At 57.3% G+C, this 22,708-nt stretch overlaps 2 protein-coding genes across 10 annotated transcripts; one reads left to right on the forward strand and one right to left on the reverse strand.

Annotated features, from left to right (window-relative positions):
* Positions 1-2,686: 2,686 nt before the first annotated feature.
* On the reverse strand, positions 2,687-10,718 carry C20H3orf18 (chromosome 20 C3orf18 homolog). 4 transcript variants are annotated; one of them, XM_049863078.1, is made up of 5 exons: positions 8,131-10,718; positions 7,803-7,952; positions 5,154-5,179; positions 4,329-4,476; positions 2,687-3,108 (listed from the first exon to the last, which is right to left on the reverse strand). In XM_049863078.1, exons 1-5 carry the CDS (start codon positions 8,362-8,364, stop codon positions 3,028-3,030), a joined length of 639 nt encoding a protein of 212 aa, XP_049719035.1. In that variant the 5' UTR covers positions 8,365-10,718; the 3' UTR covers positions 2,687-3,027. The 4 variants fall into 4 exon arrangements, with proteins under 4 accessions (XP_049719035.1, XP_049719037.1, XP_049719034.1 ...); XM_049863077.1 differs by lacking the exon at positions 2,687-3,108 and having other exon boundaries at positions 3,128-4,476; positions 8,131-8,502; positions 10,316-10,718; XM_049863080.1 differs by lacking the exon at positions 7,803-7,952.
* Positions 10,719-11,917: 1,199 nt separating this feature from the next.
* On the forward strand, positions 11,918-22,301 carry HEMK1 (HemK methyltransferase family member 1). 6 transcript variants are annotated; one of them, XM_049862856.1, is made up of 11 exons: positions 11,918-12,345; positions 13,384-13,781; positions 14,167-14,258; positions 14,513-14,606; positions 18,840-18,974; positions 19,291-19,355; positions 19,615-19,664; positions 20,257-20,365; positions 21,125-21,220; positions 21,395-21,508; positions 21,677-22,301. In XM_049862856.1, the coding sequence occupies exons 2-11, from the start codon at positions 13,554-13,556 to the stop codon at positions 21,735-21,737; spliced, it is 1,044 nt and encodes a 347-aa protein (XP_049718813.1). In that variant the 5' UTR covers positions 11,918-12,345; positions 13,384-13,553; the 3' UTR covers positions 21,738-22,301. The 6 variants fall into 6 exon arrangements, with proteins under 6 accessions (XP_049718813.1, XP_049718816.1, XP_049718814.1 ...); XM_049862859.1 differs by having other exon boundaries at positions 11,918-12,341; XM_049862857.1 differs by lacking the exon at positions 11,918-12,345 and having other exon boundaries at positions 12,352-13,781.
* Positions 22,302-22,708: the final 407 nt, after the last annotated feature.

A 22,708-nucleotide genomic window follows, 5' to 3' on the forward strand; every position in this document is an offset into this window, starting at 1 on the left:
CACCCACCGCAAACCACCACAGCCTCTGACCTGAAGCCCTGGTTGCTATTCATGAGAAGAGGTTTCACTTACTGATGTGCGTGTGTGGTGGGGGAGGTATTTCCCACAGGGCCCCGTTTGACAGTCAATTTTAGGAGCGGTAATGGCGGGCAACCCCATCTTACTCCGCTGACTGACTGAGGCAGTAAGGAGAGTTCTGGTCGTCCACCAGCCTGGAGACCAGAAGGAGGACACGCCAACCAGAACCTTTCACCTCAAGATTTATTTATGCCTCGCTTTGTGGAAGATCTGAGGACTTTGGGGAATTTTTTACTCTAGGACCAGGAAAGAGCTAGAGAACAGAAGAAGGTGAGGTGGAAGGGAAGAGGAGATGGCTGTGAGGGGACAAGAGATGAGGAAGCAGCCCCTTTGCCCACAGAGATAGCTGCCCTGTGTCCATTGCCCTGCCACCGACCCCCCCCCCCCAGCCACTGGGAGGCTGGGAAAGGGGCATGGAACAGGAGAATGGGAATACAGGTCCTCCTGGAGCCCCTATCCCAAGCCCTGGGAGCCAGTTTTACTTCATAGGCCCCCTTTCTTCAGGGTCTGCCAGACACTGGGTCTTCTACAGCCCCCAAGTTCCTGGGCTGAGGGGCTGCCCTATAGGATGGGAAGGCACAGCTTACCACCCCTTCATGCCCTTCAGGAATTCTTCTGCCAGTCTACAGAGGGAAAGAGACCCCTCCCCAACACCACGGCTGTTGCTGACAGCCCAGCTCTCTGACCCCGGTGTGGGTGGCCCGTGGACCGCTTGGCTTTCACCTTTACCCAAGGCCATGTCCCACTGCCCCCACCTGCAGCCTAGCCCTCCACATGGAACTGGGGGACTCACACCCTCCTCATTTCCATGATGCCAGCCTAAAGGCTCAGCTCTCTGGGGGTGAGTCTGGATGTCACTTAGAGTACTGGTTGTGGGATTTTCGGTGCTAAAACTGGGACAGTCCGGGAAAAGCCAGATGGTTGGTCAGCCTAGTGTCATTTCCCCCAAACCCTTCAGAGCCCACAGGTGGGTTCCACACACAAACCCCTAATGGCTTCCCATCTCCCCCATCCCCCACTTGGGGAAAGGCCACATAAGTTTGCACCCTTTCATGTTTTAGACCCAACTGCTGGGAGTCCTGGGGTGCCACACCTCTGCTGGCTCTTGGGGCTCAAGCCTTCTCCCTCCTGTGGGCCCACAAGGTCCTGTTCACCTGGCCTCTTCGCCCAAAGTTAAATCAATGAGTCCCCAGAGCAGCCTTGAACCCAGGGCCAGACACACTTCCTCAGAGACAGAGGAAAACCAATGGCTGCCACCTCATAGCTGGCACCCAAGCAACTCTCCTTGGGCCCCCCCACAGCCCCTCACCCACTGCCCTCTCCTGGAGTTTCACACCCCAAGTGTCACAGGCTCACATTCTCTTTGTGTAAACATCTTAATTACATCTTTAATGCTCTCACATGGAGATGCTGCGAGTTAAATTACAGCTCTGTGCATCCTAAATTACCCACAGCCCTTCAGTCGCTCAAGTGCTAATGTATTTATAGAATCTCCAAGAGGGACTAACTCCAGAACTTTCCTGGAGCAGGTCCTAGGCCATCACCTCCTGGTATGTGATGTTTGCCCAACAGAAGATGTGCACACGCCACCCTGCACCCCCTCCAACCAGCAGAAGACAGCAATGGTGGCAAGGCCGGGCACACCGACATGCCCCTGTGCACACATCTGCCCAAAGTAGAGAAACGCCCAGCTCCTGGGGTCTGGTTCTGTCCAGTGCCCTGCCTGGATGGCCCTGACCCACCAAGGCTGAGGGGGTAGCCAAGTGAGAGACCCCTTCCTCACCCATAAACACTGAGAGGCCCCTTCCAATAGATGGGGTGGAGGGAGGGGAATCCAAAATCAGACTAGGTTTCTTGCGTCTGTTTCCCACGGGGTTATTCTCCATCCCCTCCTCTCCAGGCCATCAGGACTTCCCCACCCAGCCTGCAGCCTCTGACCAGCAGCCTCTCCCCAACCCAGATCCCGGATCCAGCCCAAGGCGGGAGCCTTGTTTGGGGGCGGGAGAAGCCAGCTGTTAGGGCCTGTGAAGAGACATGGCAGGCAGTGGAACCCTCCTTTTCCTCCCTCCTCCCTGTAGCCCCTGAACATTGAAGGTGACAGGGGTGGCCCACCCTGCTGCTCCTCTACACACCATGGCGTAGGGGTAGACTTGGAGGGTGGGGCCAGTCAGAGGGTCCCCACCCTGCCTCCTGTGCTGAGGCAGGCACACATCTGCACATGGGCACGCTCATGCACACATGGGGTCTTCTGGCAGGTCTAGGGGCTGCATCCCTCTACACCCGATCCCTCACTTCCCTTCCCCCTCTTCTACCCTAGCTTGGGCCCAGCAAACAAATGGCTGCCAGGGAGGGGTGGCAGGGAGGCTTCCTAAACCTCTGTAATATGACAGACCCTGGGTGTGAGCAGCCCCCTCCTGGCATTTTTGCCTACTTATCAGTTTTAGTTCCATTCCTGGGGATCTCAGGCCCATTCTGTGCCTGTGACCTGAGTGGTTGCCTCTCCCCACCCCAGAGAAGGCTCCAGATTACAATCACAGACCTCTCCCTGCCAGAGGGAAAACACGCCCCCATTCTCCTTCCCTTCCCCCTCCCACCCTATGTTCCCCCCATTTCTTCCACATTCAGAGGAGCAGACCTTGATGTGAAGGACCTGGACAGGACACAAGGAAGACAGCAGTGGCTCTTGACCTTCCCGGCATGAGGACTGCCCTCCACCAGGGCGGTCAGGCCAAGGGAGGTTAGTGGCGAGATACCAGCCCAGCCAGGGGGCACTCTTAGAGCCTGGAGAGTCAGCAGGTGGGTGTGCAGAGAACAGCTGGGGCCCGGGCTGGCCCTTTCCTGCCTCAGCAGGGCAGGTCCTGAGTAGGTCTTGACGATCAGGGAATGGGCAGCTGTGTGGGCACTGTGGCGGGCATCACCATCAGAACTCCAGGCCTGTCCCCAGGCCACTCACGCGTGGATGGCGTTGACTACGTCAGTGAACACCAGCCGACTGGGCCTCTGCAGCGGGCCCTGGGAGGGGAGGGTAGTCTGCAGGGAAATGTGCAGGGACATCGGGGACCTTGACCAAAAGGACATATGCCCTTTGGCCCAGTCACCTCCACCCTCACTTCCTGGTGCCTACTGTGCTTGGCATGAGCTATACCTTCTGGCTGGAATGCCCTCCCTCCAAGCTCAGCCTGGCTTAGATGACTTCTCCCACCAGCCCCCACAGCCACCCCCAGCTTGCCTGGCCAGGTTTCCTGTGGGCTCAGGACTGAATTCACTATGCATGCACCACCCTCTACCGCAGAAGGGTTCACCTCTGTACCCCCAGGCCCTAGCACAGGGGCTGGCACAAGGAAGGGGTGCAGGAAACAATTGTCAAAAGGTCAGTTGCCCCATGGGCTCGATAGACCAAGTTTCTCAGGCCAACTTCCTGAATATCCCAAGCATGTCCTGACCTAAGTCACAGAGAACTGGTGACAAAACCAGGGTGTCTCTGGACTTCCAGCATGGACTTTTCCTGAGTCCAGCCTCTCAAATTTGCCTCTGGTGGGCCAGACCCCTCTAGCAACCTGTGGTGTCAAGGCAAAGAGGGATATGAAGAGGCCGAGGTCCTGGAACAGGTCAGGCCTTCTCATGTAGCTCTGGCCCTTGGGGATTTGAGGGGCTGGTGTCAAGTGGTCAGGTAAGCCAGTGGCCCCAGCAGGATGACCACACAGGTGCCTGACCTTTAAGACAATAGGAGGTGAGATCAGCTGGGGTCTACTTGCCTCGGGTCTATCAATGACAGGGAACCCACTGGCCTACTTTGAGGCACCACTATCCAGGAGTTTCACCCCACCCATGACCCACTCAGTACAGGAATTCTCAGGGAGTGGTGGGACCTGGGGTTCCAGCCTTCAATGACCTCTCCCACTGGTCCCCCGTATGTGGGAGTACACAGGACAAAAGTTAGGATCCTCATTTGCAGATGAACAAACTGAGGCTCAGAGAGGCCAGTGGGGCTTCCAGATCACTAGGCTGTCAGGGGCAGAGCCAGGCTGGGTCCTAGGGCTGCCCACAGCCTGGCCTGGTGAAGGAAGTCTGTAGGTCACCACGGAGCAATTCTACCAGTTCCTAAACAAACCTGTCAAAACATGTGTACCGAACAGCTGCCACCTGACCACAAGACAGGTGCTCGAAAGCTGGGTGAGGATGGATGGGGATGGGGTGGAAGGGTGCATGAATGGGCTGCGGGCTGGGTGGGGGGTCTGGCCGGTGCCCACCTTGCCCTGCACGGCCTGCACAGAGGCAGCGGCCTGCAGGGAGGCAGCGTCTCGCCCGTGTTCCAGCAGCTCCTGTTCTAGCTCGTCCTGCTCCTCCGTGGGGTCAAAGTTGTACATGGGCATGAGCTGGTGGCGCAGCTTCTCCAGCCTGTGTGTCGGGGGCGGGGGGGATGGGGAGAAGCAGAGGCTGCTGGGGATGGCAGGCCCTTCTCCTCCCACAAGCCCTCCAGGTCCTGCCAGCCAACCAGCTGAGTCACAGTGCACAACTATGTTTAGCGTCCTAAGATTTCACTCGAGATTCAATGAAAGACGTTTTTGCACCTATAGGACCAGCTCTATCCCTCAGACAGGTGGCCTGGGAGGAAGAAGTTGCCCACTCCTGGGAGTGGGGCCAAGGGACTGTCACCCTTGGGGCCCACGGGGACTGCCTAGGCCAGGGCCTTGCTAGGGTTCACAGCCTTTGGGGGCTGGCGGAGGGGGGCAGGTCAGTGGCAGGCAGCTCAGGAGGGCAGGGCAAGAGAGGCTGGTCAATTGGGAGGGGTAATCCCAAACTACTCCCCTTCTAACCCATCCTGTCCTAGGATTACCGGGTTACCCAGAATCCTCACAACCGCCTGCCCTGCATGTGAGCTCCCTGGAGGGAGAGGCAGCTCTCACTGAGAGAAAGTGGTCACCCCCAACCCTGAGGGAGCAGAAGAGGCCTGACTCCCTGACCAGGGAAGGAGGCCCTGGTGCAGGGGTGCTCCTTTTCCTTTCCCACCCCCACCCCCTGGAGGCTGGCCCAGCACTGTGGGCTGGGGTTTCGGGTTACAGCTGGGGAGTTACCTCTTCTTCTTCCTGATGTACAAAACCTGCAAGAGAAGGAGCAGTGTCACATGGCCAGGAAAGGAGGCTCTGGTGGGTCCAGCAGTTCCTCAGGACAGGAAGCCTGCCCAGGCTGATGAATGGGAGACCTACGGGTCCCCATGTCCTCAGGGGCCCTCATCCCAGTGACCCTGCATCCTACATCCACACCCTCCTTTGATGTTTATTAGGTGCTGACATCGCCCAGACCAGGGCTGGGAACTCAGAGGTGGAGACCAGGCCTGCCCTGGAGGAAACCCAGTCTCAGAAGACCACACAGTCAGCCCAGTCCTGTGGGCTGGTGGGCCCCACCTCTGCCCATGCCGATTGTGGCCCCAGCCACTCAGCACCTGCCTGTGACTCACTCATCAAAGCTGAAGGGGGAGGGGAAGACTCCAGAATCCCTCCCCAACATCCTCCCAAACCACCCTAGCTCCCCAGGCCCAGAGTCACATATGGGCAAAAAGAATGGGGGACAGGTAGTGGCCAGACTTGGCAGGGCAGTGGCTCTAAGGTGCATCCCTAGGCTCCCATGGGAGGCTGATGGCCCTCAGTAGATGTGTGGTGTTTAAGCCCCTGGATATCAGCCCAGGCTGACCTCTCAGAACCCTGCTGCTTGGAAGGCCCCTGGGTCTTGTCTCCTATTGTACAGCTTGAAGATAAAGGCCTAGGCAGTCTTAGAAAACAGGGCCTCTAAGCTGGAGCAGGAAAGCCTGCTGTGAAGCACTGAGGGAAGGGAGGGAGGAGGTAAGACTCAGGTAACTGCCCAGGGAGGGGACTCCAGGGACCTCTGCCACCATCTTGCTCCTCCCCAAGCTGGCAGTTTCCAACCACCACGGGCATATCTGCTTCTACCTGGGGGAAAGCCATGGCCCCAGGGTTTGTCCCAAACCCTCTGCAGCTCCCATGTCCTTTGTGCCCCACTCACAGCTTGACCCTGGCCTAGAGCCCCTCCTGCTGCCCACTCCTGAGGGACCCCAAAGAGGTCCAGGAGTGCCCCTCATTCCCCCACCCCCTCCGGAGGGTCACATGAGAACCCCTTCTCCAGCGGGTGGAATACAGCAGGAGCTCCAGGGTCTTCTGGCCCAGCCCCTACTTACCCTGTATGAGTGGCTCCAGCCCCAGCACCCTTTGCTCTCTGGCCTCTCAACCCTTGCCCCACACCCTCCTCCCTCCCCCTTACCCTGTCATATGGAGGGGTCTTCAAGAGAAGCCAGAATGCTTATGCAACCTCTATGCCTTTGCCCCTGCTCTCTCCCTGCCCCAACTGCTGACATCTCCCGCACCTTCCTTTCCAAATCTTCCCCACCCCTCACTCTCCAGCTTCAGCGCCACCTCCTCCAGGAAGCCCACCCCCACTGTTCCTGCCGCTTTTCCCCCGGGTGAGGCACATAGCCTGGCACTAACTTGCTCCTGTACCCAGCATTGCCCGGCTCAGGGCTGGCGTGAGGGAAGAGGAGGCAGCATTCAGAGGAGGCCTCTGGACCCGCAGAAGCTGTTTCCTGCCCTCCACCCCCTTTACCCTAAAACCTCCCTAACTTGCCGCTTTTGGAGAAAAGGCAGCCCACTAGGACCCTCCAAATGTTCTGCCGGAGAGAAGGAGGGAGGAAATTCTGCCGAGAGTTACAAGGACAGATTCTAGGCCCTGCTTGCCCCTGGTTAGGGTGCTTCAGTCAGCTCAAGTACAACATGGTGTCCTGCCCCCACCCCTGGCCCGCCAGACCTCTCAGGCCTTGGTCTCGCTGTCCCCATGCTGCATCCTGGCCCTGATTGCCGGTGGGTAGTTATTCCCTGGCAGTGATCTGGAGCCTGCAGGGACCATATGGCAACCCTGTCTTAACAGCAGCTCCTGCCAGGCTGTGGATGGTCCACCCATAGCCCTGTTTGTCAGAGCAACACGCTCTGAGCTGAAGGCCAGTGAGCAGAGCCTAGGGGGCAGTGGGCAGGATGCTAGCATTACATTCCCACTGAGGGACCTCAAGTGTACTCCACCCTCCCTGGTTTCAACCTGAACAATCTGCAGTGGTCCCCAGTGACATTCCAAGTGTCCCTGTGTCATCTCAGGGGGTGAACCCACATCCTCAGGGTGGACAGCAGATCTGGAGGCCTCATAATCAGGGGACACCTGCAGCCCTCACCCCAGCTCACCTTGGTCCTGATGGCTACCCAACTTTGCCTCTCCTTATGGCATGGAGGTCAGGCCTCCGTCTTGAGGTCTCAGCTCTCATGTGGCTTCCTCAGCTGTCCCTGACCACCCAGCATAGAACAGCCTTCCCTCACCCCCAACCCCAGTCTCTGGGGGCTTTCCTTGGAGCCCTTGGTTTTTATGTCTCCCATCCCTGTAAGATGTACAGGGCAAGGCCTTGTCTCCCCAGCCCTTGTTGGGTCCCAAAGACCTGGTCCAGAGCTGGTACCAGTAAATAACTGTCAAGTGAGTAAACGAATGAACACTGCCAGCAGCCTGTCATGCCTGGAGCATCCAACCCAGACTCTGCAACCTACAATCCATCCCAGTCTCCTTCTGCCCCTCCTCATATTGCACCCCCAGGCCCCACTGTCCTCACTTGCCTCGCTGCTTGTGCTCTCAAAACCTCCGGCCTCCCTCCAAACAGGCCCAGCAGGACCCTTCACCTGAAATGCCCTCCTCCCAACTCCTACGTGGCCTTCATGTTCCAGCACAAAACACCATGTATTCCTCAGAATCTTCTCTGGTTCTTCCAATTGGAGGCAGCCTCTCTGGTCTCTGGACCTTAACGTACAAATTCCTAGCGGAGGGAGAAACTACACTATCATTAACAGACAACTATAAGTTGGAATCGACTTGACTGCAAGGGGTTTGTTTTTTGGGTTTTTTTTTTTTTTTTTGCTTTCTGATTAGGTTCTCTGTAAATCCAAATACTGGCCACCCCTCCCCCCACCGAAAAGGTACCTGGGCAACCCAGCCTGCCCTAGCTCTTACCACAGCCACAGCCAGGCCAATCACCGTGATGATCCCAAAGGACAGAAGCATTGTGCCTACGCCAGCTGGGCCACCAACCATGTCAGGCATTCTAGTGCCATTAAAACTGGTGGCTTCTGGGCTGAGGGTGGTGGTCTCAGAGGCTGGCCCGTCTGTGGCAGGCTCCAGGTCAGGGTCAGAGGTAGGCGGGCGGCTGCTGAACCAGCCCCTAGTAGATGAGATCCTGGAGTTCATGCTGACGCTGAGAGGGCCCTGGTCGAGAGGCTGCCCGTAGTCAGTCAGTCTGCCCACTCACTCCCTACATTAGGAGTGCTCCAGCCTGTGGCCCCTGCCACCCCCTTGGATAAAGGGAGTCCCCTGCCTCCCCGGGTACTGGAAAGGAAAGAACAAAAAACATTAAGGCTTAGGATGGTGGCTTGGTGATGGGATGAAGTCCCTCAAGTTTCTGAAGACACAGGGGAAATAGAAGGGTAAGGGCAAGGGCAAGGGCAAGGGCAAGGGCAAGGGCAAGGGCAAGGGCAAGGGCAAGGGCAAGGGCAAGGGCAAGTTCAGGCGACATCAGGACACATGCTTTATGTATCTAAGGTTCTTGTGTGGATTTGTTGTTGTTGGCTGCTGTGAGCCAGCCTCGGATTCACAGCCACCCCATGCAAAACAGAATGAATCGCTGCCTGGTCCTGCGCCACCCCCATGATGGGTTACAGATTAGCCTGTTGTGATCCATGGGGGTTTTATTGGCTCATTTTCAGAAGTAGATCACCAGGCCTTTCTTCCTAGTCCACTTTAGTCTGGAAGCTCCACTGAAACCTGTTCAATATCATAGCAACACACAAGCCTCCACTGTCAGACAGGTGGTGACTGCCCGTGCAGTGCATTGGCCAGGAATTGAACCTGGGTGTCCCAGATGGAAGGCAAGAACTGAATCACCAATGCCTCATGCCCCATATGGACTCTGTTTGTGGGTAAAGTGATCATAGCGATCAGACCTGAAAGATCTGAAAGGTAGTAGAGGTTTGCAAGAAGAAATCTCTCCCCTGCACCTGCTTTGAAGCTTAGAGAAAAACACACCAGAGTTTTTGCTTTCCTGGAGGAAAACACTTGCCTCAGTCAGACAGACCTGGCTTTGAATCCCAGCTAAACCACTTAGCTGGGTGATCCTAGGGAAGTCACTGCACCTCTCTGAGTCTCAGTTTTCCTGCGGCTAAAGTTTGGATATTAAGAACACTGCCTTCACAGGGCCATAATGTTACAGAAATGTCAAAATGAGCTGGTCCCTAAAAAAAGGCTTAACAGAGCACAGCCCCCTCCCTTTACATACAGTAAGTGCCCAATAACTTAAATATTCTCCCTCTGGCCAACACAGTCAGAGAAGGCAGAGCCACAGAAACCTCTGGACCCAGTTTGATATGTGGTCCAAGCTGTGCTCCGAGAAAGTGTGGGCAGGTGTGGAGAGAGGGGTGTGGCTGAAAGAGAGGCAGAAAGTCAGGTTCTCTGACACAGCTTCTCTGCAGGCTCTTATGGTCATTGGACTCCCCATTGGGCGGGGGCTGGGTGCTGCCAGGGACAGGGAGAAAGGTGAGGCGACCATAACCACTTTGTGGTATCCCCTCCTCTCTTTCCCTTCTCCCCTGGAAGCAGAGGGTAGGAGATGTGCTCAGCCCAGGGTGTGGCTTAGGCCCTCCCAGGCCAGAGGGCCCTGGGTAAGGTGGGGTGGAAAGGCGTCCCAGGCAAGCTGCAGATGGGCAGGCCTGGGAAAGGAAGAGATAGGATCCACAGCTCATGGCTGCACACCTACCTCCCTGTGCTGGCGCATGGCTGGGTGTGGGGTTCCTCCCTGTGCAGATGCATGGGTGTGTGAGGGGTGTGCACACACAGATGGCCCCTTAGAGAGGGGCAAGGCTGGCAGAGGGACAAGGGAGTCGGGGTCAAACTCATCCCTCTCTGCCCTCTCCCTCCAGCTAGGCTGGGTGACTCCTGGGTTCTCTTTCTGGCTTTTTTTTACTAGCCCCAGGCATGACCTTGGGGTGGACTGTTAACTCTTGCTCTGTGGTTCAGTTCACTCCTCCATCCAAAGGGGACAAGGGGTCCTGCTCACCACTTCCCGGGTCTACCTCGGAGTCCAAAGGGTAAGGAAGGGATAGTGAGGTGAAAGGGTCGGCGCTGCGACCCCGGAAAACCCGCGTACCGTTCTCCTCCAGGTCCTTCAGTCTTCCCTGCCCCAGTCCTCATTCCCGCTTCCGCCACTCTGATTCCTCCATCCTCGCACAGAAGCGGCGATCTCAGCACTTACTTAATCCGAGGCGCCGAGCTCAGTCGGAAAGGCTGGGGGTGGTGGCAGCGGGCGGGAGGCCGGGGCGGGGGGAACCCCGAGGCCTGGGGCTGGTGGGGGGATGGCAGGTCCGACCCGAGGTCCTCCCTCCCTGCACGCTCGGAGCAGCGAGCCGGGTTCGCTACGGCGCACTGCTCGCAGCTGCGAGCGCCCGCTCTGCCTGCTTAGGCCAGCGTGGACAGGGCCCGGACCGAAGGTGGGGGTGGGGCCGGGAGAGCAGTCTCCTGGGGTCCCCGACGTTCCAGCGACCCGCACCGCCCCGCTTCCCTGCCTGCTCCGCACCCCCTCTCAGGATTGGCTGTCGGGCCTAGGGCCCGCGCTCCATTGGTCCGCTAGTCTGTCACTTGGATATGGCTCCGCCCCCAGCGGAAGCCGGGAGCCAGGAGCCGGGTCTCAGTCCTAAGGGACCACTCGTCAGCCCCTGCGCGGGCGTCGAAGCCGGGCGGGAAGGGTAGGTGGCTAGGATCTTCTCGCGCCAGAAGTCAGGCTCCTAGGCAGCCCGGGTTCCACTCCCAGCGGGACAGACTCGCGCCCCTAAACCCAGGCGCAGGGAGGAGACCTGGGGAGAGCACTGCACCTTGAGTCCCTGAACCTGAGTTGAACTCTGGCTCGACCCTCTACTGACGTTGTGACCTTGGGCAAGCTGCTTCCTCTCCCAGTGCCTTGTCTTCCTGCTCACATGGGGCTTGGTTGTCAGGACTCTTGGTAAACGACCCTCCCCCTAGGCTAGACTTGAGGCACCTTCAGTTTAGAGAAGTTGGGTCGGGTGGTGTTATGATTGGGCACTCCGACCCAGGAAGGTCTGCGTATGCCCCTCACAGAATCCTCCCTGCACGGCGCGGCTATCTCAGGGAGGGGCCCTCAGACACCCTCTAATCCTCGGTTTTTCAAAGGGGCTTATGGGAATCCCCAGGGTAGTTTGTTACAAATGCAGATGCCCGCGGCTCCCGGTGTCTGGGACCGAGCCCGGTATCCACGTGTTTAATAAGAACTCCCTGTCCCAGTAGATTTCGGTGAGGGGAGTTGGCAGTCCACACTTTACAGGGCACATCCATGCCTTGAATTTTATAGAAGAAACAGGCCCAGAGACAGCAGGGCACCTGGACAAAGCCGCAGGACGAGTTGGCAACAGAGTCAGAATTCGAACCCAAATTTCCGGCGTCGGGGGTTCGAGCTCAGTGCTCCAAACCCTAAACGGTCTGACCCAAGGCCAATCTCAGGGCTCAGAGCTAGAGGAACTGGAGTGGCCCTGGGATCTAGTCGCCGCCGGTCCCTGCTGGGCTCGGGCCACTGCCTTTGGCCAGCTCTCGGACATTAGGTCCCTCGGCCAGCACTGGGCCCCGCCCAGGCCAGCTCCGCCGGGCCCCGCCCAGGCCAGATCTGCAGGGATCACGGCTGTGCTAGACCACGCCCCTAGGCATCGGGCCCCGCCCCCGGACCCACGGCCAGCTCTTGACTCGCCCCTGTTCGCTCCTACACTCCTCTCAGTCCCCGCCCCTAACGCCAGCTCCGAGCTGCCACCGTGGGCTGGAGCTGTATTCCGGCCGTGACCTTCGGAAAGATCTTCGAGTCTCGGCTCCAGGGAGCAACCACACACACACATTCAGGCTCTTTCGCACCCGTCGACTTGCGGACGTAGTGGGCATGGCGTTCATAGCCTCCACGACTGTGGGATCTCCCGGGTGAAACCTGGCGGCTCTAGGAACCCTGGAGCAGTGGCGGTGGGGTCCGCCCGAGCTCTTTCTCAGCTGCGCCGACCCCGGAAGCTGGGCGTCCGAGAAAGCGCACTGCTGCAGACGCACGTCGGAGGGCCGGACCCGGGGCCTTCTCTCCACACCCGAGGGTGGGGGGCGGCCGGAGGGCGAGTGGGGCAGCCCCGGTGGTAGGTACGAACTAGAGGCGGGGATCGGGGTGTGCGCGCCCGGACTGTAGTGCCCTTGAGCTCTTGCCGGCTCTGTCGGCCCTGTCTCTCGTAGTAACAGTGGAGAAACAGGGCCGAGTAGGAGGCCGCGCCTCCTGGGTCACTAACGCTGCCTGTCGGAGCTGAAAGGGAGGCCGCGGCCCTCAACTTCAAGCCTCGGCCCCTTCCAGGGCAGCGCCCAGGTGGACAGAGCTGCCTCTGGAATCTTTCGGACCCGTGTTCATGTCCTGCCTGGGACAGTTCTTAGCTGGCTTCCACTCTTGGAGCCTCTGTTCCCTTTTCTGAAATGGAGGTTGCTTGTCTCTGAAGGTCTGGCACTCAGCAGGCGCTCGATAAATGCTTGTTTAAACTAAATATTTAGTTAAGCTTGTTTGTGACAAATATAAAATTAACAAAAATTGTAAAATTTTTGGCTGGCAGTTTATGCTGACATCTGGAATCATGGGTTAAATTGGAGGAAAAGTTTCAGCATACAATGACAGAACATACAAAATGTCAGAAGCAAAGCTCCCGAGCAAAGGCGCTCTCCTCCCCCTTGCAATATGAGTTAGGAGCATGTAGAATTGAGTCCCTGCTATGTGCTGAGCTCCCAGCTGAGCCCCGGACATTCACTGGCAAATGCACTGCTCACCAGGGAGTGGTGTTATTCTCACCATCTTACTGATGCAAGAACTGAAACTCAGTGACTTGCCCAAGGCCACACATGCTGGGTCAAACACAGATCCATCTGACCTCAAAACCCTTGCTCTGACCCACCACCAGTCCCATTTCTTAGCAGGGACTGAGCTACGGGTTCATCCACTTTAACTCAAAACATGAAGAAAACATAACTGATCAAAAAAAGAATAGGTGGGTGAAGGTCTAAAATGGAGTCAAGGAGGTGATGGAGCAAGAGCAAAGCCCCTTTCAGGCAGTGGGTGGATAGCACACTGGGCCCACATGAGGTGGGGGTGGGAGCAACTTAAAGCTCAGCTACCCTCCTGGTCCACCCCCCAACCCCCAGGGTGGCCGCCACATCTGAGGACCAGAGCCACTTTGGGAAGCTGGACCCTGTGATCTCCCTATTTCCACCTGTCTGGGGCTAGTGACGACCTTTAGAGCCCACCTCAGCGGCTGACATCACAAGAAAGACTTGGGGACCTGGGAGTCCTCAGGAGAGCCTTTCTCTGAGGCATGAAGTCTTGGGGTCGAATGCTGTGGGCCCTCCTGTCTGGCCCAGGAAGGAAAGGAGGCATCCGGAGCTGGGCCTTCAGTTCATGGCCACCCCATTCACCTCTGGCTGGGTTGGTGAGTGCCACACAGCTGGTCAGCCACTGGACAACAGTCTTTGAAGAGAGAGGCATCCCTGAGGCCCGGGAAAGCAGTGAGTACATCGTGGCTCATGTCCTTGGAGCCAAAACAGTTAAGTGCAGAAGTGTCAGGAGGGTGGGAAGGGTAAAGAAAGAGAGGACCCTGGGGCAAGAGACATCTAGGCTTTTCTGCCCCCTTGAGAAATGGGCTCATCACCTGCCACCACCTGCACAGCCCTTGGCATAGCTGAGACTGGTGGGATTTTTCTGAAGGAATGTCTTATTAGGTGCCGTTGAGTCGGTTCTGACTCATAACTATGTACAACAGTAGGCAGATATTTATTCATTCACCCAGCAAACTATTAGGGCAGTTGGGCACTAGGGGTTCAAGGATGACCAGATGGCCAGATCTGAGCCCCAGGCATTGTCCACATTAGAAACCCAGTTGAGATCCCCGGGCTCATAGAACCAGCTACTCACATCCTCTGTGGGGTCAGTTTCAGAGTCTGAGGCCGGCACTTTGGACCCAGCCTCTGACACCTCAGCAGCTACAGTGCATCCAGGAGCTGAGTAGCCTCAGACTGCAGAGGTGAGGACCCGTGGGCCAAGACGTGGGGCTCTGTCAGAGAGGAGGAAAGCGTCCAAGGACTGGGGAGGTGTAGGGTGAAGTAATGGCAAGAAGGGAGTCAGGGCAGTGCATGAGAATGGAGGTAGGGACAAAAGGCCTTGGATAGGAGTCCAGGGCCCAGGAGACACGTTTGGCCACTAGTGGTATCCCTTAACCCAGGTGTGGTTGTGCCAGTACCTCTGTCACTGACTACCTCCTGGCTGTCCCCTCTGCAGGATGCCGGTGCAGTACATCCTTGGGGAATGGGACTTTCAGGGGCTTAATCTGAAGATGGTGCCCCCGGTGTTTATCCCTCGGCCAGAGACAGAGGTGAGAGCTGCCAGGGAGGGCTGGTTGAAGACTGGGTGATTCCGGGCACCTGTCTTTCCTTAGACTTCCTCCAGGGGGCGCTGGGGCTCCACGACTGCCATGTTCAGAGGCAGTGCCCTTCCTGTCTGTCTCCCACTGGCCCCCTTGACTGTCCTCTGGTCCTCATCCTGCCCAGGGTGCTCACACTAGTCCTATGCACTGAGTGTTCAGCCTGTTCCTGCCATTTTACTGGGAGCCATCCTTTCGCTGGGTCCAGGAGGGCCCGAAGGCCTACCTGAACTATGGGAAACAAACACCCTCCAGCAGTTCTCAGGATGCATGGGCGAAGTGGAGAGGGCTTGAGCTGGATACCTGGAGGTCCAGTCTCAGCTGTGTGACCTTGGGCAGGCCACTAACCTCTTTGGGGTCAGATGATGAGCGGGCTGGACATCTAGACCAGAGGATCTGTGATTCAGTGGTCTTCATAGATCCGGTCTCTGGTCAGGTAATCACCTGTGTTTGTCCCCCAAATTATGAGGGCTAGGGATGTGTGGCCTGATATTCTGTCCTTAGGTGAGCCCCGTGATCCTGGGAGGGATGCTTTCTGTGGTGCTTTTAGGGCTTCTGCTGACCTTGTAGGTGACAGAGCTGGGAGTGAGAAAGAGCAGACCAAGTCAGGCGGATGAGAGAGGTTGGGTGGGTTGTGAGAAGGGTAGTTTCTGGAAAGGTGCCCAGGCACACAAACTTTCCTAGGAAAGGTCAGGCCCCATCCACTTGCCCTAACCAGGGACGCGGAGCCCCTTACTCTTCAGCCTCTGTGCCCAGCCAAGAGACCTTCTGCCCCTCTCCCCACCACATCATGAGATTGGCAAGCTAGATTCTTGCCTCACTGCCCATGTCAGGGCTGAGGTCACAGGGCAGCCAGGTGGGACACATAAGGGTGGCTCCTGGGTTCCCAGGCCGAGCCCCACACCTCACATGGGGCTGCCCCATCTGGGATTGGCATGAGCTGGGATGGGGTCAAGAGCAGGATGTGGCCTGCCACCTGTAGCCTTTTAGTAGGCCAACCTGTGGCTCCCCTGAATGTGTGACTTCTGGCATGAGGTCATTTACTACCCTTGAGGCAGCCAAGGGTCAATGCATGGGAGGGCAGCCACCATGGTGACCTCCAAGTCCCTACACAGCTGACCTGGCACCAGCCACATATTCTGGGGCTCTGAGTGTTAGGTGTGGACTTGTGGCCGCCACATGGCCTGCCCCTTTCCTGGATGGGTCTGGCCAGCAGAACAGCCCCACAGCAGGGGAAAGGGCTGTGGTTGGGCAGCTGGGGCCTCCCTCACTGTACAGACATTTCTGAGAACTTGCCCAGGTTTGCACCAATGTGAAGCCACATCGAGGGATGCCTTACCAAGAACTCTAGAGGACGTGGCCTGTGGCAAGGAGGGGGGAGGATGGGTGTGGGGGGAGGGGTCGTGTTTCTGATGATGGATGCAGAAATCTGAAGTGCAAAGTTGCGGGCGGCAAGAGGGCCACGCGAGTTGGGCTTATCCTGAAGGTGGGAAGATGGCCCAGTCCCTGGCCTGGCAGTTTGTGTAGTGGGAAACCCAAGGCTGGGGATGTGAGTCATTCTTGCCCAGCCTGGTGAGGTGAGGCTTCCCATGGGTGTTTTGTCTGTGATTTGTAGGCAATGCCACCTTCCTGAAGCTGCCCTGCCAGGGTCACCATCCTAATGAGGGGTGCTTGTGGCACTCAGGTCCTGCTGAGGCCTTGGGGCAAACTCTTGAGGAGTTTGGAGTCCACGTTAGGGCTGGGACTCTAGGCAGAGCCGACAGCTGCATGCTTCCTGCCGCCTTTCCACATACCCCTCTCCCCACCCTGATGTATTCTTGGATTCTTCTCATGTTCATCTGGACAAGGTGCCCTGGGCCCCTGACCAGCTCAGCTCTCAGCTTCTCCCAAAGAACCACCAGCTTCAGGCCTGAGGGAGGCTCTTCAATGGGCAGGAGAAAAAGAGTTTCTGGTCTTCTTGGGGTAATTACCACCCCTGTTCCCCAAGTGGACCCACAACCAACATGAGCCTGGCAAGTAAGGAAGAGGCAGGGGGCTGCTGACAGATCTGGGGCTCCATCTCTCTGCCTCATACCTGGCGTGGGCTGGCCATCCGCATCTGTGATTTGTCTGTCTGAGGTCAGGGGTGTCTCTGTGAGGTGGCTAGCCAGTGTGGCCAGTAAGGGGTCTTCCTCCAGCCAGGGTAGGTCTGTCTGTGGCTGGGAAACCAAGAGATGCTCACACCCCTGACAAGTTCCAGCCACCCTGATGGCCTGTCTGCACGTGGCCTCACCACTGAGACCACAGGTTCTCGGCTATAGCCCTAGACTACTTGTCTCTGCCAGTCCTAACCCTGCTTGTCCTGGTTGCTGAGCGCCCCAGTGGTCTCCAGCAGTGCCCATCACAGGGCTGGTGGGAAGGGGAGCGAAAGCCCTGACCTGCTGGAGCTGGGCTCCCTCACTTGCAGGTAGTAGTTGATTTGGTATGGAAGGGGCTTGGAAGGGGTGTGGAAGGTCGGGCCTGCTAGCCAAGTTCTGCTGCCCTAGAGTTGTTACCCTTGAGTTGGGGAAGCTTTTCTCCTGGGGTTGGGAGACCCCAAAGGCTGAGAAGCTTTTTGAGACTCAGAACATTTGGAAAATGGGTCTGAGTGACCTGGGGACCTCTGTCAGTTGGGGCCTGGTTGGTGCCATTGGAGGTTTGAGGGGACCTGGCAGTCTGAGATTCGCAGGGTGGCTTCCTGGGGCCACCAAGAACTTACTCTGCACTTGTGAAGTAGCCCAGAGGCTCTTCTGGGCCAAGCCTTCGCTGTGTGAAACACCCTGTGATGGGTCAGACTGCAGCCCTTCCCATCATGGAGTCTTTGGTTTGGTGGGAGAGGTGAACCCCAACCTAGACCTTAGACTCAGGGTGGGGAAAGCTGTGGTAGAGCCATCCTGGTGGGAGGTTCGAGGAAGGCTTTCTGGAGGAGGTAGCCCTCTTTTCAGATGATAAGCACCTACTTGCTGAACTCCCACCAGGTCTCTAATCCATTCCTGCCTGGGGACTGGGGCCCCAGAAGCCTCTTGGGGGGCCCTCCTGCCCCATCCATGGGGACTCCTTTGAGAAGGGTCTGAACTACCTTTTCCCTGCCCCGCACCTGGCCACTCAGGCCCTGTACTCCACTGCTGGTTGGAAACATTGCTGTAGTGGCAGCCCCTGGGGAATGGAAGCCCTCTCCCTCAGGCCGCCAGTCCTATAATGGCTCCCATGTATAGTCCTTGCAGGCAGCAGATGGGTGGAGAGACTTGAAATCCTCTTGTGAAAATGTCTGAAAGTGTCCCCCTGGCACTGAGGCAGGCACAGTATGGTCAGGCTCCTCCCATCATGCCCAGGCCCCTTTCCCCTTACTCCATGTACCCTCGGCCTCCTTCTGAAACGGGGCTCAGTCGGGGCTATGTCCCTGCAGCCATGGAGGGAATTCCCTGACTCTTTGGCCTAGGACTTTCTGGCCTCGCCCTGGGGCTCTCCTTTCCTTCCCAAGATTGATTCCTGGCCACCAGGAGCTGCTGCAGGCCAGGCTCCAGGCAGGGCCTTGACCACTGGGCCTCAGTTTCCTCATGGTTAATATAGGGAAAGCTCTGGAAGCAGGGCCTGACACAGAGTGTCCAACCCTCATCTGTTGTGATCATTGTTGTCACTGTGAGCCTGAAACGAAAGGATGGCTGTAAAGGGCTTACCTGGGGTTTATTGGGAGCCCTGGTGGCACAGTGGTTAAGGGCTTGGCTGCTAACCAAAACATCAGCAATTTTCATCCACTCTTTGCTGTTTGGAAATCCTATGGGGCAGCTCTATCCTGTCCTATGGGGTCGCTAAGAGTTGGAATCAACTTAACAGCAATGGGTTTGAGTTTTTTGGTTTTGGGGTTTATTGAGCACTTACTATGTACCAGGCACGGGGTCAGTGCTTCATGAATGTGGTTCCGTTTAGCCCCCACCACACTCCGATGAGGTGGGTTATTCTCAACTGTGTTCAGTTTTATAGATGGGAAAACTGAGGCATAGAGAGGCAGGGTAACCTGCCCATGGACCCAGCTGACAATGGAGTTCAGTGGCTTTGGCCACTCCCCCTTTCCATATACACACAGGGTTAACTATGCTTGGGTCTCTGTGCCAGGACCTCCAGGGCCAGTGTAGCATCAACTCTGACCTCGAGCACTCTGGCCTGCAGGAGCTGATTGACTGGGTGCTGGAGGAGGAGGCCCAGAGGCCCTGTACAGCAGGTGCCCAAGATGGCCCTGTCATCCTGGAGGTGGGCTGCGGATCAGGGGCCATTGCCCTCAGCCTACTGAGTCGGCTCCCCCGGGTAAGCCCCACTGTAGCTCTATACCCCACCCCAGGCAGACCGTGACCACTACTCACTGTCCCTCCTACCCCTCGGCCAGGAGTACCTGAGGGGAATGGGCCAGAGGAGGGATGACAGGGCCCCCCACCAGCTCACCATTGTCACAGCCTCCGGCTCCCATCTCTATCTGTCTGCCAAACCCTGGCCACGGCAGCGTGAGAAGGGCTATCGGACATTTCCCTCCTCTCCTGAAAGGGGGCTGGGAGGGCGCTGCTTCCCAAGCCTGGCCTCCTCAGGCACCCTGCAGCCCTTGTACCCTTCTTTGTTCTTGAGGCAGAGCCAAGTTATTGCTGTGGATAAGGAGGACGCTGCCATCTGCCTGACCCAGGAGAATGCTCAGAGGTTGGAGGGCTGGGGGCCAGAGGGCCAGGGTGAGGGGGTCGGACTTTGGGCCTGACTCTATCCAGGTACCAAACCCATGGATGTCTAATTTCTACTCCTAAAAAAGGGTGGGGGAGTGGGGGTGGGACTCCCACAGCGTTATGAATGAGTAAGTATCCTGCTGGCCCAAGAAGGGGTCATTGTCCCTCTGGGCCATGGTAGCCAAGGTGGGGCTTATCCACCATGCTTATTTCCCCCTCCCCTCTCCCCGTCTCTCCAGGCTTCAGTTGCAGGACAGGATTCGGATTGTCCCCCTTGATGTGACCTTAGGTACCCTCCCCACCCATCTTCCCTGAGGGAGGGGCCCTGGATACAGGCACCATTCCTTTCTAAGAATGGGCGAGTCACTGTTGCCACATGTGTCTCCTGGGCTGAGCTGACCTGTGAGGGGATCAGCCACAGAGTCTTTTTTAAACCTTCTGAATCTCCCATAACTAATGAGTTTAACTAAGGCTTGCTTCTTGGCAAGAGATAAACAGAAGCTCCAGAGAAAGCCTTCAGGACCAAAATACCTGCCCTGCAGGCACTCTAGTCCATGTTGCCTATAAAGGCCAGTGAGGCCGTGGAGGAGGATACAGGCAATCAGTGAGGGCTTCCTGGATGTGGCAGGTTTTTGATAGGAAGAGGAGAGGGCACAGATATTCCAGATGAAGAGCTGTCATGACAGAGTATGGATACTTCTGGTCAGGCTGCCTTCTGGGGAGCCTGGGTACTAATCTGCAAGGCTAGCTTATCAGGTCCAGAGACAGGACCAAGGCATGGCCCTGGGGAGAGGCTACCCGGGGGCATGGTGGCAGATGGAACAACCACCTCTTCTTTCCCAGTGAGCCAGTCCCTGATGTGTCTTCTTCTCTGACCACAGAGAAGAGCTGGACACACCTTCTGCCTTGGGGCCCCATGGACTTGGTGATCAGCAACCCTCCCTACGTCTTCCACCAGGACATGGAGCAGCTGGCTCCTGAGATCTGCAGGTGCCGGGTGGGACGAGACGGGGAGACCAGGCCTGAGGAGGTCTAATGGGAGGGGCAGGAGGGTGGGGGCCAAAGTGGGCAGTGGTATGGAAAGGGTGCGCTCTAAAGCCCAAAGACCTATCTGGGTTTAGCTTATGCCTTCCTGCTTAAGACCACTGAATGGCCACCGAGCCTCTCTGAGCCTTAGCTTCCTACCCATGAAAGGGGAGTAGCAGAGCCTTGCATGGCCGTGGTGAGGGCTAAGTGACGACTGAAGCATGGGATGCAGTGCAGAGCCCATAGTAGGTGCTCAGGAAATTGGAGCTGTCACTGTCACTCTCAGGGTGCCCCCACACACATAGAGAGCATCATTTTACAGGAGACTGAGGCCTAGAGAGGGAGGGCACCTTGTCCAAGGCCTTGTGGGGGTTTAGTGAGAAAGCTGGGGCTAAAACCCTACTCCCAGCTTTCTACTGTGCCACCCTGCTCCCCAACAGGGACTGAGAACCAGAGGGAGCTCAAGAGGACCTGGGTGGGGGAGGGGTAATAGGGGGTACTCCTGCTCCAGGGCTGTCAGTGGATGGGATTCACTGAGCATGCGGGGGTGTTGCCACAGTAGGTAGGGGGATAGGAGCTGCCCTCCACTTGGAGCCACCTCTTCTGGGTCCTCAGACTTGCCTCTCGAACCAGAGTGTGAGTTCCACGGGGCCCCCTTCTTCCGTACTTTTCAGATACCACTCCCCCCACCCAGGCTCTCACTTATCATCGTCTTCACTTCAGGTATGAAGACCTGGCAGCCCTGGACGGCGGGAAGGAGGGCATGGATGTCATTACCCACATCCTGGCCCTAGCACCCCAGCTCCTGAAGGACTTTGGGTATGGGTGAAGTGTATCTCCTGGGTCTCTCCCCAGCAGCCTCCTTCCCTTCCAGTGGTTACTGGGCATGTCCTGGCAGTCCTTGTGCCCCCACCCCTCCCAGCCTGGGCAACCCAGGAGTGCAAGCACTGGCCCTGTCCGGTTAAGCTGACTTAGCTTCTCTCTCTCACACAGAAGTGTCTTCTTGGAAGTGGACCCTAGGCATCCAGAGCTTGTCAGCAGCTGGCTCCGGAGCCGACCTGACCTGCACCTTTATCTTGTGGCTGTGCGCAAGGACTTCTGTGGGAGGTGAGACTCTGCCCACTCCCCCCGCAGCCCCCAGGCCATCTACACCTGTGCTGCCCACCGTGGCTGTGGCCAGAATATGGCTGTGGTTGTCGGGACAGGGTGCTGTTCCCACTCCCCGCTCATTCCCAGGGCACAGGCAGCAACAGGCCCTCATCTCTGCCTCCTCAGGCCTCGATTCCTGCATATCCGGAGATCTGGACCCCAGTGTGGCTGCCCTGTGGACACCTAGCCAGGGTTCCATCCTTTCTGGAATGCTGCCCGGAAGGAGGTGGATGGTGCCTTCCAAAATCCCAGATGCTCGTGGCATTTCCTGTGGCTCTGTGATTCCCCATGCTCTACAATTCTGGGAGACTTGGGGATAGAAGCCAGGGTGGACGTGTCCTTCCTGGGGTGGCAAAGAGCAGGGGCATCCCCAGCCCAGCTCAGGAGTTGGATGGACCTGGGTTCTCAGCCTGGCTGTATCATGTCATTGTGGGTAAGGACAGATCACTCAATGTCTCTGCTGATGGAATAGGGGAGGCCCCAGGCCTACCCTCCGAATTGTTGGGGAGGTATTGGGAGATATGGCCAGTAAAAACCAATAAATGGTGACCTAATGTTTTTGTTGCTGTGATTTGTGGGTCCTCTTCTGCCCCAGCAGGGAGCAATGTGGACAGAGGCCCATGGGTACTCGCTTCTGGTCCTGGATTCTTGGGGCTTGGCACTGAGCAGCTCACTTCTGAGGTTTGACTTAGCCCCTGCCATCCTGGATGTACCCCCACACACTCCCCTGACAGGGCCTGGGTATGGAGCACAGAAACTTCATCTGAGCTTCAGCTCATGGGTGACCGCCTGCTCCCTGGAGGGCTGAGACTGAGAGTCCTAGCTGCATAGTTCTCGGGTCACATAGCCACAGTCACTTATCTGAGGGCTTGAGCCAATGACGAGTGAGCAGGACCCTTACTGACGTTTTATTCCCAAGGCTTTCAGCTAAAGCACCCCTTCCAGCTGACCTTGAGGTTTTAAGTAACCCATCTGTTCCTGGTTGGGATTGGGGAGAGTGAGAAGCCAACAGAATGGATTCTAGATTGTAGCCTCCACCTCAGCTCTGGTCTGTGCAGACTCAAGGCCACCAGGAGGCCTGAAGGCCCAGCCCTCCTGTCTACAGTGCCAGGAAGCCCACAGGTTGGCAGGGGCCAGTATGAGCCTACATTAGGGTGA

Source organism: Elephas maximus, chromosome 20 (genome assembly GCF_024166365.1).
Source record: "Elephas maximus indicus isolate mEleMax1 chromosome 20, mEleMax1 primary haplotype, whole genome shotgun sequence".
NCBI lineage: Eukaryota > Metazoa > Chordata > Mammalia > Proboscidea > Elephantidae > Elephas > Elephas maximus.

Coding starts and splice junctions, on each gene's coding strand:
- HEMK1 (XM_049862856.1), top strand. CDS start 13,554: ATGAAGTCTTGGGGTCGAATGCTGTGGGCCCTCCTGTCTGGCCCAGGA. Junction 14,607..18,839: donor TCCCTCGGCCAGAGACAGAG/GTGAGAGCTGCC, acceptor TCTGGCCTGCAG/GAGCTGATTGACTGGGTGCT. Junction 21,509..21,676: donor CGCAAGGACTTCTGTGGGAG/GTGAGACTCTGC, acceptor CTGCCTCCTCAG/GCCTCGATTCCTGCATATCC.
- C20H3orf18 (XM_049863077.1), bottom strand. CDS start 8,364: ATGAACTCCAGGATCTCATCTACTAGGGGCTGGTTCAGCAGCCGCCCG. Junction 7,953..8,130: donor TTGGCCTGGCTGTGGCTGTG/GTAAGAGCTAGG, acceptor ATGATAGTGTAG/TTTCTCCCTCCGCTAGGAAT. Junction 4,477..5,153: donor TACATCAGGAAGAAGAAGAG/GTAACTCCCCAG, acceptor CCCGACACACAG/GCTGGAGAAGCTGCGCCACC.